Source organism: Delphinus delphis, chromosome 1, assembly GCF_949987515.2.
Source record: "Delphinus delphis chromosome 1, mDelDel1.2, whole genome shotgun sequence".
Classification (NCBI taxonomy): domain Eukaryota; kingdom Metazoa; phylum Chordata; class Mammalia; order Artiodactyla; family Delphinidae; genus Delphinus; species Delphinus delphis.
The window spans coordinates 43,893,927-43,915,195 of record NC_082683.1 but is presented as its reverse complement, the minus strand read 5'-3'; the positions used below and the strand labels follow the sequence as shown (position 1 = coordinate 43,915,195).

The following is a 21,269-nucleotide window of genomic DNA, read 5'->3' as shown; positions in this document are numbered from 1 at the left end:
ACTCAATCTTCAATCAGTGATTTTTAAAGTGCAAAAAAGTTCCTGAAAATATCTTTGTTTTTCCCTTAACTCTGTAAGACTGGAGTTCTGTCTGGGCATACTTAGGCAACTCAAAATTTTTAAAAATAGCACACTAGTTAGTTAAAAGTGCATGCATATGTCCTTATCAGTTATTTTCCCTTAACAGATTCTTAAGGATGGGTTATAATATTAAATTTTCTAGACCAATTTTTTTCAAGTAAATAACGTTCAGAGCTGATGACATGATGTCACCTTGAAATTTTGAAAAAGAAATCCCTTGACTGATTAATAAAACAGAATCTCAGACACACCATTTTAATAATGCTGTTTTCTTCAAACGTGCTTGGCATATCAGTCACCATCTCTTGAGCCAAAATTTCCACAGCTTTGGATTTCAGGCCGTGCTTCTGTACAAATGCTTCACTAGCCAAAATTGCCGCTGCAGCACCATCTGAAGTGGGACTAAGAGGAGGTGAAAATAGTTATTTATACCTGGTTCACCTCGGTCTTAGGATTTCAGTCTAGGAGTTCTTTCAGTGTGGAAAGGCTGGGTGTATGCTTGCTGGTCAGTGGACTGTCTTTGTAATATCTGCAGTTAAAAATTATACATGCTTCACACCTGAAGACTGAACTTCTAACAAGAATTTAAATGCTATCAGTCACTGCTTGGTCTCTAAAGGTCTCTCCCAAAAAGTTCTTATTGCAAAGAATCCCAGATTTGCCTCTGCAAATACATAAGGTATTTTCTGGTGACTTCTGAGGAGTCCACAAGGTTATTCCTGAGCTAATAAAGATTCTACTATAGGCCTAACTAGCTCCAACTTTGCTATCTCCCAAATAATCAGTCTTGGAATCCTTTTGGAAACTGGGAAAGGATGGAATAGGAGATACCAGAAAGCCCATGGTTTGGTTAAGACTCTTGAGATCTCCTCAAAATAGACCTTTTCCTTAGAGCAGCTGTGAAGGAAGGCAGCAGACACAAGAAGCCTTCTGTGAGTTGAGCTGTACTTTAAAAATGGGCAGACACTCATACTGCTACAGATAAAAATGGACGTCACTTGTTCACTTGCATCCCAGACAGTAACTCCAGGACACATCCAGGTGAGAGTTAGGCACAGGTAGGAGCTATGCAATACTAACTCAGTCTTCCAGGAGACAGATATTGTCAAGCAATTTTCAAGACAGAGTTACTATCATTATTAGAGCTTTGATTTTTTTTCTTGTTTTACCTTTACTCGTAGTTAGTATGATTGAGTAAAATTTCCTACAGTAGAAATATACAGCAGAGAAAACAAAATGGTCAAGGGAAAAACCTTTGGACTCCACTGGCCTCCCAAGTCACATTTAAATGAATAAATACTATTAAAATAGAGTAGCTGGAAGTCATGAGAAAAGGAAGTAAAATATGTAATTTTCCAAGAGAAAAGACAATCTGTGTCTAGACAGGAATAGGAAGCAAGGGTGCTCACTCCAGGGTAAGGACTATACTTGGTAGGAGTTCTATAAAAGCAGATACAGATATACCCAGATACAAAGCCTACAGTCTACGCAAAGGATAGAGGGGGTGGGTGGGTGGGGAGTACTTCTATTAAATATTAAAATGTGTTTTTCTTACCAACATTGTAAGATAGTCAAAAAATCAAAAATTTTTTGAGATGCCATCACTTCATCTAAACTGTACTCCTTTTGGAACTGGGAATACCTAAATATAAAATAAGTAGTTACAGAATGTGAGGTAGCAATCACAATTTTTGTTGAAGATGTTCTGGTCCAGAAGCTAAAGAGAGAATAACACATAAATACTCTTTTCACAAACGAAAGATAGGCTTTCAATAAACCATTTCAATCTATAATAAATAAGTCATTTGAATTGAATTTTTTAAATTCCTAACTCCAAAATATCATGTTGTATAAAAAAACTTTTGTCTAATTTTTGTCCTGGGTTCCTGGCATGGAGATTCTAAAACCCTTGGAATTTCCTGAGTAATAGAAGTGTCTTTGTTATGCTAATTAGGTGACTTGTGGTGGTCCCCTTGTTAGCTGGGGGATAAAGGAGGGATGAGCCAGGGGTCTGGTCACCAGAAAGATCAACCATGTGAATACAAGATTGGGACTATTGAACCAGTTTGACCCCTAGGGAGAAGAGGGGGACCTAGAGATCGAGTGGCCAGTGATTTAATTGAATATGTCTGTATAATGAAGCCCCAATAAAAACTTTAGAAACTGAAGCTTGGTGAAGCCACCTGGTTGCCGAGTACCTTCACAGGAGGGTGTTGTGCCCTGACTCCATGGGAAGAGGGCATGGAAGCTCCGCACTAGGAACCTTCCCAGTCATTATCCTATGTGCCTCTTCATTTGGCTGTTCCTCAGTAAGTACGGTACTTTCCTGAGTTCTGTGAGTCATTCTAGTGAATTATCAAACATGAGAGGATCATGGGAGCCACTGAATTTATAGTCAGTTGGTCAGAAGTGCAGGTGGCCTGGGGATCCTACTTCATCTGGCATCTAAAGTGAGAGCAGTCTTGTGAAGTCTTAATTCATAGAGTCTGCATTAACTCTGGGTGGCAGGTACCACAATTAAATTGCAGTACACGCAGTTGGTGTCAAACCAGTTGGAGGTTAAAATAAAATACCTTTTTTTTTCCTGAAGAATTACAAAAATATTAGTTCCTTAAAAGCAAAATTAAATGACTTGCAATTCAGCCAACGTTTGTGGTGATAATATTATATAACTACATTTAATGAAAGCTAATGGCATTCTTAAATAAATGTATAAAACCTATAATAAAATATCTGCATTCTTCAAAACACATTTCCTTTCTCATCACTGCCAAGAAGAAACTTATTTTCATCCCCTTTGGTGCCTCTAACAATATAATCAGATGGTTTCAGAAATTGCTCTGGAAAGACAGCAGCACCAATAGATACAATAAGGGAGTTTCTAAAAGCAAACTTCAACTGGTATGGAAATTAAGCAATTCCAGTGTTTAGAAATCAAGCCCATGTAACTTAGATCTGCATACTACTGTCTGCACCTTTGCTTCTGAAGCTAACTTTGACCATCACCAACTTTCAAAAAAATGCTTTATTTAAGCCAGATCCTGTACTAGACAGTGGGGTCATGGACATAGTCCCTACCCTCAAGGAACTCAGTCTGAATCCACAGCAATAAATACACCATTCTAGTATGATAAAGGCCATGATAGAAATGTTATACAGGGTGCCATGGGACCAACAGGATACACGTCAAACCCAGATACCAAAGGGGGCTTCCTCTCTGAGGTTAGGCAAATAAGAGGAAATAGGAGGTAGAGAATTCCTGGCAAAAGGGTCAGCACATGCAAAGCCTCTTGAGGTGAAACAGTTTATTGAAGCTAGAGCGTGACATCTGGGAAGGAATATGGAGGCAAGATGAAGAAGAGGGGGCAGGAGACATGAACAAGGATCAGATCATGAAAGGCCAGTATACGGTGTTTACATTATACTGAAAACAATGAGGAACTACTAAAGGATATTAAGCTGGGAGTGACATGACCAGATTTGTATTTCAGCAAGAAAGCTGTGGTATGGAAAAGGGACACTAAAAAGGCATTACCAAAAGCAAGTAAACCAACTAAGAGATTGAGGCAATAATTAAGGCAAGAAATGATAAGGGCCTAAAATAGGGAATTGGAAGTAAAAGATGGAGAGAAGCGGGACTTCCCTGGAGGTCCAGTGGTTAAGACTCCGTGCTTCCAATGCAGGGGGCGTGGGTTCGATCCCTGGTCAGGGAACTAAGATCCCACATGCCGTGCGGCACAGCCAAAAAATAAAATTAAAAAAAAAAAAAAAAGATGGAAAGAAGTAATGAATTCAAGAGATAGTAAGGAGGGAGAGTTATAGACACAGGTCTGAAGGCTCAAGTGGCAGAAGCTATCCCTAATCTTATAATACTGATCACAGATTCTCACTGCCTTTAGGTATTCTTATAATCTGTGAGGAAGCACTTGAGAAGGTTCTTAACTCAACCTTCCTAGAAATATGTAACAGGTTATCTCTAATGACTGGTCAGCAAACACAGCATTATCTTTCTTCACTAGTCAAGCAAAACCTAGTGTAAGAAGTTAGCATCTGAAATTTGAGCCAAACCAAGAAGGCTATTCTTGGTTGTTTCAGTGAGTTTTAAATGATGAAGCTCATTTGCCTATTCAACATAATTGAGAACTTACAATACATAGCAGAAGATCCATGAGGACAAGGAATTTACCCATCTTGTTCACTGCTATATCACTAGTAGCTTTACCAGCGTCTTGCACATAGTAGGCTACTGAATACATAATAGCTGAGTGAATGAAAATCCTTTAGCAGAATGCTGTAATGAGTGGATAAATGAGTACCTGGTTGGGCAGGGAGTTAAGTAAAAGAAAGACTTGGAAGTTTTGCTTCTCTGGGGAAGGTCAAGAGCTGTTCTTTGGAGCCTCAAAGCCAGGAAACTGCATACTGTCAACTCCTCAATATGTTGGTACAGTTCCTTACTAGTTTCAGGAAATCACAAGGATGTTTAATGGTCCTCCAAGTTCTAAGAACAAAGAAATCAGCTCTAGACCATATTTATGGGCTTAAGACTGCTTATCCTAACTACTATTCAGTAACAGCAAAGTTCTATTGAGCATATACTATGTTCTAATACCCTACTAGGTACTGAAGATATAAAGATGAGACATAATCTCTGCTCAAGGATCATCATCATCAGAGGAGAAAGATTTATAAATAAGTATGATACAGTGTGATATGTTGTAACAGACATATACAGACAGTACAATGAAGCTCATGAGAAAAAATAATTATACCTATTTAAGAAGGTACTAAGAGAAGCAATGATATTTGGGTTGAGACTTGATGAGTAAGTAGATACTTGCCAAACAAAAGAAGGGCAGAAGGATATTCCAGGGAGAGTTAACAGCATAACTAAAAACACAGAAACAAGCATAGTATAATACACTTAAGAAATACCAAGTAATACCAAGTAATCTTGTGAGAGATGAGATTGAGAATAACCAGGGAAGTGGTAGGAAATAAGACCAGCAAGGTAGAACGAGGCCAAATTATAACAGGCTTGTTATCTCATATGAAGGAATTTCTATTTTATTATATAAGCAAGGGAATTAACCAAAGCTTCCACAATACCCTTAGATTTTTCACAAAATACCACTAAATTTAGGGCATGGGAGTAGATATTATTTGTTAATTAGGTATACCCTGAATTCAAATATCAATTCAAAATCAGAAGAATAAGGAGAACAGGTAGTAGCATAGAAATATGTGGTAATGACCCATTTGTGGTATAAAATGTCCCTTATCATGTTTTTATGTTTATTAAACATGGCAAAATTTGTTTAATAGTTCAGAAACAATTTACTGAGCACTGATTATGTTCCAGACTCTGTGCTAAGCATTTAGAACATAAAGATAAGAGATGGCTCTTGCCCTCAAGGAGTTTATAATCTAGTAGAAGGAAAAATATAAACACTATTTTACCACTATTTAGAATGATCCTGAGCAAGTTGCCTAATTTCTGTAGTCCTTATTTTCATCATCTATAAAATAAGAATAAAAATAACTACCTTATAGGGTCCTTGAGAGAATTAAATGAAAATATACATAAAAGTACCTAGCACAGTGACACAGAGTTGGCATTTAATGAAGTTAGCTACTATTCTTTTATTGCCTAGTGGTTTGCTTTTGTAGAGATTCTACTTGTGTGGCACTAATTCATTTCCCAGTGAACCAATTTTATTCAGCAACCATTAAGTACATGCTATGAGCCATGCATTGCACTAGGCACTAGGGATTCAAAGATTAATTATCAGTAATACATATGATGTAATTTTACTTCGGACTATTTTTTAGCATATAAATAACCATATTATTCTATCAGAGTAAGAGTTAATGACACTAACATAATTAAAATGCAAATAATTTAATATAAAGTAATTAAAACAACCACTAATACGTGTTTTACAGACATTTTAATTGATCACAACAAACTAAGAAAAGTTTTAAAAAATGGTTTAAAATGGGGCCTGGTTATTTCCAATTAAAATTATTATAATAAATTTCATTTACTAGAGTTAGAACCTATGACCAATTACATCTTTTAACGCTAGCCATTCACATTCTTTCTTAAAAGAGCAACTAAGGGCTTCCCTGGTGGCGCAGTTGGTGAGAGTCCGCCTGCCGATGCAGGGGACACGGGTTCGTGCCCCGGTACGGGAAGATCCCACATGCCACGGAGCGGCTAGGCCCATGAGCCATGACCGCTGAGCCTGCGCGTCCGGAGCCTGTGCTCCGCAATGGGAGAGGCCACAACAGTGAGAGGCCCACGTACCGCAAAAAAAAAAAAAAAAAAAAAAAAAAAGAGCAACTAAGCTTAAATGGCATTTTAAATATAAATAGACCAAAACCTAAACTGAAAAGTAGTCAAAAGTTTACTTGGGCACAAGCCTTTCATAAGAAGAAAAACATTCTAGTTAACATCTTTGAGGTCTTACATTTGCTTTTCAAGTATAAAGTTGCATATTACATAGCAGGATAACCCAGATTCTCACTATTTCATATCTCTGAAATACTTACGGGTTATTAACTGAATGTTTATGATTTTTCCATCCAATTTTTGCAAAGTGTTCAAGTTTTGTTCCTGTAGAGAAAGCAAACTTCTATTAGTGAGTTAATGCTTTCCTGTTGCTTGTTAACAAATGTTGCCATGATACTCAGTATCGTTCTAATATTTCCACATTTTCCCATGCATAGATACCAGTATTGGAAACTTCAACACTGATCCCTCACATAAACATTTCTTTATAATTAAACTGGGGTGTATTTCATGAATTGATTCAACAAATAAGCATATGATATGAAAATAGTTCAAACTGGCCTATTCAACCTAGTACAACTAGGGTCTACTTTCAAAACCCAGAAAATATAGCCTAGGACCACAGTGGTTATAAGGCAGGAAAGCACTGCCAGCAATACTTCAAGGAGTCTGCCAAAACATCCCAACATCCCTGGACGAAGTGAATTTTACAATTCAAACCTCTAGGGCCTGAACTTCTTTTGCCTTATGATAAGGCAGAAAGGTCTTCAGAAGAGTTAGTCTAACAAGAAAAGTGTATACTTTTTAAATTCTTTAACAGAAAGTTCAAAGAGTAGTGTCGGAAAATAAAAGCAAGCACATTAATGAAGTAAAATTTGTAAAAGTCTTGTTTATTATTTTTAAGAAGATGAAACAGAATAAAATAGGTTTTGAATCCTCCTTTGGAACTAGAAAGACCAAGGAATGAAAAAGTGCACTGATCGGAGCTGATAATATTAAGTTAATACACAGCACAATAAAGTGGAGAGTCCCCATTTCTGTTTTATCTCTACCTTTTCTGTCAAGGAGGGTGATCTTCAGAGCAGAAATGACATACATATAATTGAACAAATCTTCTCTCAATTCTAATAAAAATGGAAAAAGGTAGAGACCACACTAGTGATCTCATACCAATAAGAGTAAGTGACTGATCCAGAGGCAGTCAGAACGGGTCCAGTAAGAACAAGCCAAAGCAAATTCATATCTTTTTTTTTTGAATTTTAATTTTTTTATACAGCAGGTTCTTATTAGTTACCTATTTTATACATATTCGTGCATATATGTCAATCCCAATTCATCCCAGCACCGCCCCCATCCCCCACTTTCCCCCCATGGTGTCCATACATTTGTTCTCTACAACTGTGTCTCTATTTCTGCCTTGCAAACCAGTTCATCTGTACCACTTTTCTAGATTTCACATATATGCATTAATATACGATATTTGTTTTTCTCTTTCTGACTTACTTCACTCTGTATGACACTCACTAGGTCCATCCACGTCTCTACAAATGACCCATTTTCGTTCCTTTTTATGGTTGAGTAATATTCCATGGTATATATGTACCACATCTTCTTTATCCATTTGCCTGTCGATGGGCATTTAGGTTGCTTCCATGACCTGGCTATTGCAAATAATGCTGCAGTGAACACTGGAGTGCATGTGTCTTTTTGAATTATGGTTTTCTCCGGGTATATGCGCAGTAGTGGGATTGCTGGGTCATACAGTAATTCTATTGTTAGTTTTTTAAGGAAACTCCATACTGTTCTCCATAGTGGCTGTATCAACTTACATTCTCACCAACAGAGCAAGACAGTTCCCTTTTCTCCACACCCTCTCCAGCATTTGTTGCTTGTAGATTTTCTGATGATGTCCATTCTAATGGGTGTGAGGTGGTACCTCATTGTAGTATTGAGGTGCCTTTCTCTAATAATTAGTGATGCTGAGCAGCTTTTCATGTGCCTCTTGGCCATCTGTATGTCTTCTTTGGAGAAATCTATTTAGGTCTTCTACCCATTTTTCAACTGGGTTTTTTTTTTTTTTTTAAATACTGAGTTGCATGAGATGTTTATATATTTTGGAGATTAATCCTTTGTCCATTGATTCGTTTGCAAATATTTTCTCCCATTCTGAGGACTGTCTTTTTGTCTCGTTTATAGTTTCCTTTGCTGTGCAAAAGCTTTGAAGTTTCATTAGGTCCCATTCATTTATTTTTGTTTTTATTTCCATTACTCTAGGAGGTGAGTCAAAAAAGATCTTGCTATGATTTATGTCAAAGAGTGTTCTTCCTATGTTATCCTCTAAGAGTTTTATAGTGTCCGGTCTTACATTTAGGTCTTTAATTCATTTTGAGTTATTTTTGAGTGTGGTGTTAGGGAGTGATCTAATTTCATTTTTTACATGTAGCTGTCCAGTCTTCCCAACACCACTTATTGGAGAGGCTGTCTTAACTCCATTGTATATCCTTGCCTCTTTTGTCATAGTTTAGTTGACCATAGGTGTGTGGATTTATCTCTGGGCTTTCTATCCTGTTCCATTGATCTATATTTCTGTTTTTGTGCCAGCACCATATTGTCTTGATTACTGTAGCTTTGTAGTATAGTCTGAGGTCAGGGAGTCTGATTCTTCCAGCTCTGTTTTTTTCCCTCAAGTTTCCTTTGGCTATTCGGGGTCTTATGTGTCTCCATACAAATGTTAAGATTTTTTTTCTAGTTCTATAAAAATGCCATTGGTAATTTGATAGGGTTGCATTGAATCTGTACATTGCTTTGGGTAGTAGAGTCATTTTCACAATATTGATTCTTCCAATCCAAGAACATGATATATCTCTCCATCTGTTTGTGTCACCTTTAATTTCTTTCATCACTGTCTTACAGTTTCTGAGTACAGGTCTTTTACCTCCTTAGGTATGTTTATTCCTAGGTATTTTATTCTTTTGTTGCAATGGTGAATGGGATTGTTTCCTTACTTTCTCTTTCTGATCTTCGTTGTTAGTGTATAGGAATGCAAGATATTTCTGTGCATTAATTATTGTATCCTGCCACTTTACCAAATTCATTGATTAGCTCTAGTAGTTTTCTGGTAGCATCTTTAGGATTATCTATGTGTAGTATCATATCATCTGCAAACAGTGACAGTTTTACTTCTTCTTTTCCAATCTGTATACCTTTTATTTCTTTTTCTTCTTTAATTGCCATGGCTAGGACGTCCAAAACTATGTTGAATAATAGTGGCAAGAGTGGACATCCTTGTTTTGTTCCTCATCTTAGAAGAAATGTTTTCAGTTTTTCACCATTGAGAATGATGTTTGCTGTGGGTCTGCTGTATATGCCCCTTATTATGTTGAGGTAGGTTCCCTCTATGCCCCCTTTCTGGAGAGTTTTATCATAAACGGGTGTTGAATTTTGTCAAAAGCTTTTTCTGCATCTATTGAGATGATCATATGGTTTTTATTCTTCAATTTGTTAATATGGTGTATCACATTGATTGATTTGCATATATTGAAGAATCCTTGGATCCCTGGGATAAATCCCACTTGGTCATGGTGTATGATCCTTTTAATGTGTTGTTGCATTCTGTTTGCTAGTATTTTGTTGAGGATTTTTAGATCTATATTCATGAGTGATATTGGTCTGTAATTTTCATTTTTTGTAGTATCTTTGTCTGGTTTTGGTATCAGGGTGATGGTGGCCTCATAGCATGAGTTTGGGAGTGTTCCTTCCTCTGTAATTTTTTGGAAGAGTTTGAGAAGGATAGGTGTTAGCTCTTCTCTAAATGTTTGATAGAATTCACCTGTGAAGCCATCTGGTCCTGGACTTTTGTTTGTTGAAAGGTTTTTAACCACAGTTTCAAATTCATTACTTGTGATTGGTCTCTTTATATTTTCTGTTTCTTCCTTGTTCAGTCTTAGAAGGTTATACCTTTCTAAGAATTTGTCCATTTCTTCCAGGTGGTCCATTTTATTGGCATAGAGTTGCTGTAGTAGTTTCTTATAATGCTTTGTATTTCTTCAGTGTCAGTTGTAACTTCTCCTTTTTCATTTCTAATTTTACCGATTTGAGTCCTCTCCCTCTTTTTCTTGATGAGTCTGGCTAAAGGTTTATCAATTTTGTTTACCTTCTCAAGGAACCAGCTTTTAGTTTTTTTGATCTTTGCTATTGTTTTCTTTGTTTCTATTTCATTTATTTCTGCTCTGATCTTTATGATTTCTTTCCATCTGCTAACTTTGGGTTTTGTTTGTTCTTCCTCTAGTTCCTTGAGGTGTAAGATTAGATTGTTTCTTCGAGATTTTTCTTGTTTCTTGAGGTAGGATTGTATTGCTATAAACTTTCCTCCTAGAACTACTTTTGCTGCATCCCATAGGTTTTGGATTGTCATATTTTCATTGTCATTTGTCTCTAGGTATTTTTTGATTTCCTCTTTGATTTCTTCAGTCATCTCTTGGTTATTTAGTAACATATTGTTTGGCCTCAATGTGCTTGTGTCTTTTTATATTTTTTTCCCTGTACTTTATTTCTAGTCTCATAGCACTGTGGTCGGAAAAGATGCTTGATATGATTTCAATTTTCTTAAATTTACCAAGGCTTGATTTGTGACCCAAGATATGATCTATCCCAGGGAATATTCTGTGTGAACTTGAGAAGAAAATGTAATCCACTGTTTTCGGATAGAATGTCCTATAAATATCAATTAAATCTATCTGCTGTATTGTATCATTTAAAGCTTGTGTTTCCTTATTAATTTTGTCAGGATGATCTGTCCATTGTCCTAAGTGAGGTGTTAAAGTCCCCTACTATTACTGTGTAACTGTCAGTTTCCTCTTTTATAGCTGTTAGCATTTACCTTACGTATTGAGGTGCTCCTATGTTGGGTGCATATATATTTATAAGTGTTATATCTTCTTCTTGGATTGATCCCTTGATCGTTATGTAGTGTCCTTCTTTGTCTCTTGTAACATTCTTTATGTTAAAGTCTATTCTGATGTGAGTATTGATACTCCAGCTTTCTCTTGATTTCCATTTGCATGGAATATCTTTTTCCATCCCCTCACTTTCAGTCAGTATGTGTCCCTAGGTCAGAAGTTGGTCTCTTGTAGACAGCATATATATGGATCTTGTTTTTGTATCCATTCAGCGAGGCTGTGTCTTTTGGTTGGAGCATTTAATCCATTCACATTTAAGGTAATTATCATTATGTAAGTTCCTATTCCCATTTTCTTAATTGTTTTGGGTTTGTTTTTGTAGGTCCTTTTCTTCTCTTCTGTTTCCCACTTAGAGAAGTTCCTTTAGCATTTGTTGTAGAGCTGGTTTGGTGGTGCTGAATTCTCTTTGCTTTTGCTTGTCTGTAAAGCTTTTGATTTCTTCGTCAAATCTGAATGCAATCCTTGCTGGGTAATCTTGGTTGTAGGTTCTTCCCTTTCATCACTTTAAATATAGCGTGGCACTCCCTTCTGGCTTGTAGTTTCTGCTGAGAAATCAGCTGTCAACCTTATGGGAGTTCCCTTGTATGTTATTTGTCGTTCTTCCCTTGTTGCTGTTAATAATTTTTCTTTGTCTTTAATTTTTATTTTTGTCTTTAATTTTTTTGTCTTTAATTTTTGTCTTTAATTCTCCTTGGGTTTATCCTGCCTTGGACTCTCTGTGCTCCCTGGACTGGGGTGGCTATTTCCTTTCCCATGTTAGGGATATTTTCAACTATAATCTCTTCAAATATTTTCTCGAGTACTTTCTCTCTGTCTTCTCCTTCTGGGAACCCTATAATGCAAATGTTGGTGCATTTAATGTTGTTCCAGAGGACTCTTAGGCTGTCTTCATTTCTTTCAATTCTTTTTTCTTTATTCTTTTCTGTAGCAGTGAATTCCACCATTCTGTCTTCCAAGTCACTTATCCTTTCTTCTGCCTCAGTTATTCTGCTATTGATTCCTTCTAGTGTATTTTTCATTTCAGTTTTTGTATTGTTCAACTCTGTTTGTTTGTTCTTTATTTCTTCTAGGTGTTTGTTCTTTAATTCTTTTAGGTGTTTGTTAAACATTTCTTGCATCTTCTCGATCTTTGCCTCCATTCTTTTTCCGAGGTCCTGGATCATCTTCACTATCATTATTCTGAATTGTTTTTCTGGAAGTTTGCCTACCTCCACTTCATTTAATTGTTTTTCTGGGGTTTTATCTTGTTCCTTTATCTGGCACATAGTCCTCTCCCTTTTCATTTTGTCTATCTTTCTGTGAATGTGGTTTTCATTCCACAGGCTGCAGGATTGTAGTTCTTCTTGCTTCTGCTGTCTGCCCTCTGGTGGATGAGGCTATCTAAGAGGCTTGTGTGAGTTTCCTGATGGGAGGGACTGGTGGTGGGTAGAGCTGGGTGTTGCTCTGGTGGGCGGAGCTCAGTAAAACTTTAATCCACTTGTCTGCTGATGGGTGGGGCTGAGTTCCCTCCCTGATGGTTGTTTGGTCTGAGGCGACCAAGCAGTGGAGGCTACAGGCTCTGTGGTGGGGTTAATGGCGGACTCCGGGAGGGCTCACGCCAAGGAGCACTTCCCAGAACTTCTGCTGGCAGTGTCCCTGTCCCTACCATGAGCCACAGCTACACCCTGTCTCTGGAGGAGACCCTCCAACACCAGCAGGTGGGTCTGATTCAGTTTCCTATGGGGTCACTGCTCCTTCCCCTTTGGTCCTGGTACACACACTACTTTGGGTGTGCCCTCCAAGAGTGGAGTCTCTGTTTCCCCCAGTCCTGTTGAAGTCCTGCAATCAAATCCCACTAGCCTTCAAAGTCTGATTCTCTGGGAATTCCTCCTCTCGTTACCGGACCCCCAGGTCGGGAAGCCTGATGTGGGGTTCAGAACATTCACTCCAGTGGGTGGACTTCTGTGTATAATTGTACTCCAGTTTGTGAGTCACCCACACAGTGGTTATGGGGTTTGATTTTATTGTGATTGCGCCCCTCCTACCCTCTCATTGCGGCTTCTCCTTTGTCTTTGGATGTGGGGTACCTTTTTTGGTGATTTCCAGTGTCTTCCTGTCGATGATCATTCAGCAGTCAGCTGTAATTCCAGTACTCTCGCAAGAGGGAGTGAGCACATGTCCTTCTACTCTGCCATCTTGAACCAATCCACCCAAATTAATTATCTTTTTTATTGTATTGGCTAGTAGATCAAATGAAACATAGTATCTAGTATCAGCAAGACAACAGACAAAATTTTTCAGGCCATCTTTTGGGACAAGACAGGGAAATACTGTAGTGTGGGTTTTTTTCCCTTTTGTTTTTCGGGGTTTTTTTGGTGTTACTATAAAAATGAGGGTTCTTCTGTCAGGTTTACACAATACTGGCTTAAACAAAGTTAAATAAATTTCTTTATGGCAGAGCATTTAGAGACTTTCCTTTACTATTGCATGTGTATTATGATTGTCCAAAAGGGAGTTAAAGTATGAAGCATTTTCCAACTTAACTGACCCACGTCATGGAGCATCTTAAGAGTCAACAGAACACACAGGCACTGATCAATGACAGGCACTGATCAAAGTATTAACCTAGAGTAAAGTCTCTATTGCTAACCTCTAACCTCAGCCATGCTCTGGTTAATATTTCTACCAAAAATTGGATTAAAAAATTAAAGGGTTAGAGTAGCCCCTGCTCACCAAAACTAGAGAAAGCCTGCATGCAGCAACAAAGACCCAACGCAGCCATAAATAAATAAATAAATTTATTTTTTAAAAAAATAAAGAAAATTCAACGGTATGCTAACCACACCTGAAGCTGAGAGAGACTGCTATAATGTTGGATCCAAATAGACTTCAGTGAGGTTTATCAATGAGATGGATCAGAATGTAATTAATTAAATGCCCTGTTCTATTCTTGACCACCCAAAACTACCTAAGAAAAGGAGCAGCAATCATGAGAAAGGCTCTGAGGTTCTGTTCGATTATAAGCTCAATATGATTCAACAGTGTGATGCAATTACCAGAAAAGTTTACATGCGATCACATGTAAACATGGGGATGATGGATCATGAAACAAGTCTAATAAGAAACAGTTAAAGGGAACAAGTCAAGCTGGCTTCAGATATTTGAAGGGCTGTAAGGTGAAAGAGGCTTGCTCTATGAGTCTCAGAAGACAGAAACTATAGTGAGAGAGATTTGAGTTCAACATGAAAAAGAGCACTGTAACAATTGGAATGATCAAAAAAATGGAATGAGTAGCCTCTGTGGCAAGTTTCTTGTCACAGGAAGTTCAAATGCTTTATTGTCATCTATTAGAAGATTTATAAGCAATTCACAAACGGATTTGTAGGAAGAAGGGCAGCTAAACTATATAAAAGCACTTGGCATAGTGTCTGACATAGGAGATATTCAGTAGGTACTGATGTCTTTTCTCCTTGTTTCCTTACTATGGGATCCAGTTAATCTACAGAAGATAGCAACCCTTTGAAAAATATTCTGCCAATCACTTACCATTATTTACTAATCCTGGACACTGATGAAGGGCTTGTTGACTACTGACTCTGAACTGCCAATTCAGATTTTGGGCTGTTCTAAGAATATGAGTGGTATAAAAAGACCTCAATCTCTTTGAATCAAACCTTGAAGTCACAAATATCTCCTGATTCTATAGCAGAATGTAAGCTACTACAAACATTCTTACATATTCATTTCTAGAGCACATTCACAAACAGCAATTTCAAACAACTTAAAATTCTATGAAATTCTACAATTCATTAGAAATCTTTTGGATGAAGAATAACATTTCAACTAAAATACTACACATTTACACTTCAGACTTTAGACTAGAAAAAACTGTCCAACTACTCTGAGTAACATAAAACTTGAGAAAAGGTTGAAAACACACCAAACACAGATTTCCAGCTAGCTGCGGGCAATGAAAACTGCCTAAATCTCTCTCCATATCCTCTAAAAAAATACAGAATAGGTCTTCCCTGGTGGCGCAGTGGTTGAGAGTCCGCCTGCTGATGCAGGGGACCCGGGTTCGTGCCCCAGGCTGGGAAGATCCCACATGCCGCGGAGCGGCTGGGCCCGTGAGCCATGGCCGCTGAGCCTGCGCGTCCGGAGCCTGTGCTCCGCGACGGGAGAGGCCACAACAGTGAGAGGCCCGCGTATTGCAAAAAAAAAAAAAAAATACAGAATAAAAAGAAAAACAAATAAAACTGCACAAAACCATACCCTCAGCATAACTAGACAAAAGAAAACACAAAACTTCAAATTATCTATAAGAGAAAAAAAAAAGGGAAAGGGAAAAAGTGACCAAATCCCTGCCAGCAATCATTCACGCTCCCACAGTAAGCCTCCTAGGGAAGAAGGGCAGTCTGAAAACTACTGCAGAGGAGAGAAGAGGGGAGCTAGTGGCAGGCCTACAGTTGCTCTGAAACTACCACCAGGAAGAAAAAGACACCCCGCAAGAGTGAAAATATTGAAAAAATATTCCTGTAGATCAAAACATGACAACAAGGAAGGGTTAGAAAAGAACAGAAGACTCAAGGTGGTAATCTTTGAAAGGTATAGCTTCTAGGAGAAAAAAAGAGGGGAAAAAAAATTGTTGGGGCGAAGGTCCCTTTGGCAATTGGATGGTGAAAGAGAAAAGAAGTAAACAGGGAAATTTCTGGGGTCCCACAAGACAAAACAAACAAACAAAAAAGAAACAAGAAATCTGAGGACACACAGTCCATCTTTCAAAAAATCCACTACAGAAATAAGACTTTACTACACTGACATTAGAGGACATCAGATAATTAGGAATCACTCCAAATTTAAAAGAACACTCTCAAATCACAATGTAATAAAACTAGTAATTATTAATAAAATGTAAAAATTAAGTCTACCTGGAAATTTTTAAACTATTTCCATAAAACAACTCTTGGACAAAAAGAAGAAACACAAATGATTGCAGAGCTTCTGAAAAAAATGATACTGAAAACTAAAACACTACATATCAGAACCAATGTGATATGTTTAAAGCTGTAACAAGAACATAGCACTAAGAATGATTAAAATGGAACATACTGATCAATTAAAAAGAATGAAGTCCTGATCCATGCTACTACATGAATGAACTGTGAATGTTTTCTGTGCTGAGTGAAAGAAGCCAATCACAAAAGGTCACATACTGTAGGGTCCATTTAAATGAAATGTTCATAATAAGCAAACACATAAAAACAGAAATTAGATTAGTGATTGCCAGGTGCCTTAGAGGAAAGGATTGCTAATGGGTATGGGGTTTCCTTTGGGGATGATGAAACTGTTCTGAAATTAGATAGTGGTGATGATTGCACAACTCTGTGAATATACAAAAAAACACTGAATTGTACACTTTAAAAGAATGAATTTTTATGGTATGTCAATTTTATCTCAATAAAGCTGTTATTCACTAAAAGGATAAAAATTGAATTAAATTCCCAATTCAAAAAACAACAAAATAAACCAATAAAAATCACAAGGAAGATAAAGGCAGAAAATAATGGAATAAAGAATTAGAAAGAATAGACATAATCAATCAAAATCCTATTGTTCTGAAAAATTTAACAAAAGAGACAAACTGCTACCCTAATTTAATACGAAAAAAAGCAGAAAGCATATATACACAAAAATAATAAATAACGAGAGAAATACCGCTGAAGTAGAAATTTTATGTAAAAGACGACTTTTCAGACTTCTATACAAATAGATTTGAAACTCTAAATGAAACGAATAATTTCCCAGAGAAATACAGACTACCAAAATTGACCCCACTGGAGATGGAATGTTTAAACATAAATAAATAGATAATTACCAAGCAACTACCAAAACAAACAAACCATACACACCAAAAAAACAGGCCCGGATGATTTCACAGGGTATTATATCAAACCTACAAAGATCAAGTAGTCCCAATGCGCCATAAATCGTTCCAAAGCATCAAAAATGAAGAAACGTTTCCTACTTCGTTTTATAAAGTAAGTATAAAATTAACACCTAAACTTGATAAAGACATTAAAAAAGAGAAAATTAAAAACCAATATCACTTATGAATGTTGATCTGAAAGCACTAAATAGTGACAGAGCCTAACTCCACATTAAAAAAAAATCAATACATCATAACCAAGTGGCATTCATTCCAGACATGCAACGTTGATTCAATATCAGAAGTCCATTAATAAAATATTCTATTACTAGATCTAAGTGGAGGACATAATGAAATCCACAGATGCTGGAAAAGCATTTGACAAAATTCAGTACCCATTCCTGAAAGAAAAAGAAACTCAAGAAAATAAAAATTGCTGAATACTTTCTCAACACAATTAAATAAATAAGTGAGTATATAAATAAATATATATATGAGATCTTGAAGCCAGAATTGTACTTAAAAGTATTATTAATAACTATTAATATAACACCTCCCATAATGGACTGTTGTAAGAATTGAATGAGATAATATGGGTATGGAAATTCACTCATTCATTCAACAAATATTTATTGAGTATTTAAATATGCTAGGGATTGTAGAAGCGAAGGGGGAAAAAACTTTCTTCTGGCCAGATTACATGTCAACCACTGTGCTAGGCTGGATATACTGAAGGTAAACAAAACAGACATGGTTCCTGCTTTCATGGAGTTTATAAGACAAATAAGGAAGACAAAAATTAAACAAGTAAAACCACACACAATAAATGTATGAATATAAATAGTGCTAAGTGCTATGAAGGAAAGCAATAGGAAACTATCTATGAAAAAGAATAACAGGAGGGATTCACTTCAATTGAATGATCAAGGAGGGTCTTTCTTTGAAGATTAATTAATTACAGAAGACCTGCTCTGTGCCAGGCACTCTACTAGGTAACAGTCAAAGAGCAGGGAATAAAATAAACAAAAATCAGGCCCTTGTAGACTTAGATTCTGGTTGGAAGAGACAGTCAATAAATAAGAAAATATATATATGCCATATTTTCATAAGTGCTCTATAAAATGATAAAGTAAGGGCTTCCTTGGTGGCACAATGGCTAAGAATCCGCCTGCTAATGCAAGGGACATGGGTTCGAGCCCTGGTCCAGGAAGATCCCACATGCCGTGGAGCAACTAAGCCCGTGCACCACAACTACTGAGCCTGCACTCTAGAGCCCACGAGCCACAACTACTGAAGCCCGCGCGCCTAGAACCCGTGCACCACAACAAGAGAAGCCACCACAAAGAGAAGCCCGTATACCTCAACAAAGAGTAGACCCTGCTCACCGCAACTAGAGAAAGCCCACGTGCAGCAACAAAGACACAATGCAGCCAAAAATTAAAAAAAAAAAAAAAAAAGATAAAGTAAGAGACAGAGGATAGGGAGTTCTGGGAAGGAGGGTGATGAAAGAAAACAGAAGATGACATTTAAGCAAAGACCTGATGGAAGTAGGAAAGCTAGCACTGATGATATCTTAGGGTAAAGTACTCCAGAAGTGGAAATAGCAAGGCTTAGGCCCTGCCTGAGGTAGGAATGTGCTTACTGTGTTTGAGGAACCGAAAGGATAGTGTGGCTGGAGCAGAGTGGTGAAAGAAAAAATGGTGAAAGATGAGGTCAGAGAGCTAATGAGGGTGGAGGGTCAGATCATATAGAAGCTTGTAGGCCATAATAAGACCTGTAGGTTTCAATCTCAGTGTGTTAAGAACACAGTAGAGTTCTTAGCAGAGGAGTGAAATGATCTAGCTTATATTTTAAAAGCGTTGCTCCAGACATAAAGTGAAGAATTGACTGAACAGGTACACAAGCAGAAGCAGTAAAACCATTTAGGAGATTCCTATACTCCAGGTGAGAAATTATGATAGCTTGCACTATAGTAGAAGTGGGGAAAATGTGGAGAAACATTTCTCCTTCTCATATTTCTGGATATTTTAAGAAATGAGTAAAAAGGTTTGCTGAGACATACTTGGGGGAATCGGGAAGATGGCAGAAGAGTAAGACGCGGAGATCACCTTCCTCCCCACAGATACACCAGAAATACATCTACACGTGGAACAACTCCTACAGAACACCTACTGAACGCGGGCAGAAGACCTCAGACCTCCCAAAAGGCAAGAAACTCCCCACATACCTGGGTAGGGCAAAAGAAAAAAGAATAAACAGGGACAAAAGAATAGGGACACGACCTGCACCAGTGGGAGGGAGCTGTGAAGGAGGAAAACTTTCCACACACTAGGAGCCCCTTCGCGGGCGGAGACTGCGGGTGACGGAGCGGGGGAGCTTCGGAGCCGCGGAGGAGAGCGCAGCCACAGGGGTGCGGGGGGCAAAGTGGAGACATTCCCGCACAGAGGAGCGGTGCTGACTGGCACTCACCAGCTCGAGAGGCTTGTCTGCTCACTCGCGGGGCGGGCGGGGCCTGGGAGCTGAGGCTCAGGGGCTGCGGTTGGAGCCAGGAAGAGGACTGTGGTGAACACAGCCTGCAGGGGGTTAGTGCACCACGGCTAGCCGGGAGGGAGTCCGGGGGAAAGTCTGGACCTGCCGAAGAGGCAAGAGACTTTTTCTTCCCTCTTTGTTTCCTGGTGCGCGAGGAGAGGGGATTAAGAGCGCTGCTTAAAGGAGCTCCAGAGACGGGCGCTAGCCGCGGCTACCAGCGCGGACCACAGAGACAGGCATGAGATGCTAAGGCTGCTGCTGCCGCCACCAAGAAGCCTGTGTGGGAGCACAGGTCACTATCCTCACCTCCCTTCCGGGGAGCCTGTGCAGCCCGCCACTGCCAGGGTCCCAGGAAGCAAGGACAACTTCCCCGGGAGAACGCACGGCGCCTCAGGCTGGTGCAACGTCACACCGGCCTCTGACACCGCAGCCTCGCCCGGCATCCGTGCCCCTCCCTCCCGCCTCCCGCCACCCCCCCCCCGCCCAAGTGAGCCAGAGTCCCTGAAGCAGCTGCTCCTTTAACCCCGTCCTGTCTGAGCGAAGAACAGACGCCCTCTGGCGACCTACATGCAGAGGCGAGGCCAAATCCAAAGCTGAGCCTCGGGAGCTGTGCGAACAAAGAAGAGAAAGGGAAATCTCTCCTAGCAGCCTCAGAAGCAGCGGATTAAAGCTCCACAATCAACTTGATGTACCCTGCATCTGTGGAATACATGAATAGACAACGAACCATCCCAAATTGAGGAGGTGGACTTTGAGAGCAAGATTTACTATTTTTTCCCCTTTTTCTCTTTTTGTGAGTGTGTATGTGTATGCTTCTGTGTGAGATTTTTTCTGTATAGCTTTGCTGTCACCATTTGTCCTAGGGTTCTATCCATCCGTTTTTTTGTTTGCTTGTTTTTAATGTTTTTCTTAAAATTATTTTTTATTTTAATAACTTTATTTTATCTTTATTTTATTTTATCCTCTTTCCTCTTTCTTTCTTTTCTTTCTTCCTTCCTTCCTCCTTTCTTGCTTTTCTTTCTTTCTTTCTTTCTTTTGTCTGTCTTTCTTTCTTTCTTTCTTTCAACTTTTTCTCCCTTTTATTCTGTGCCATGTGGATGAAAGGCTCTTGGTGCTGCAGCCAGGAGTCAGTGCTGTGCCACTGACATGGGAGAGCCAACTTCAGGACACTGGTCCACAAGAGACCTCCCAGCTCCACGTAATATCAAACGGTGAAAATCTCCCAGAGATCTCCATCTCAACACCAGCACCTGGCTTCACTCAACGACCAGCAAGCTACAGTGCTGCACACCCTATGGCAAACAACTAGCAAGACAGGAACACAAATCCACCCACTAGCAGAGAGGCTGCCCAAAATCATAATAAGTCCCAGACACCCCAAAACACACCACCAGATGTGGACCTGCCCAGCAGAAAGACAAGATCCAGCCTCATCCACCAGAACACAGGCACTAGTCCCCTCCACCAGGAAGCCTACACAACCCACTGAAACAACTTTAGCCAC

General features: G+C 38.7%; 1 protein-coding gene across 2 annotated transcripts in view; it reads right to left on the bottom strand.

The window, feature by feature from the left end:
* Positions 1 to 21,269, bottom strand: part of SCP2 (sterol carrier protein 2) — a 163,755-nt gene that overhangs the window by 95,366 nt on the left and 47,120 nt on the right. For both annotated transcript variants that reach the window (XM_060022190.1, XM_060022200.1), the window contains 3 exons: positions 6,634 to 6,697; positions 1,637 to 1,723; positions 333 to 483 (listed from right to left, as the gene is read on the bottom strand). In XM_060022190.1, the coding sequence (XP_059878173.1) occupies positions 333 to 483; positions 1,637 to 1,723; positions 6,634 to 6,697 (302 nt within the window). The remainder of the gene's footprint in view (positions 1 to 332; positions 484 to 1,636; positions 1,724 to 6,633; positions 6,698 to 21,269) is intronic.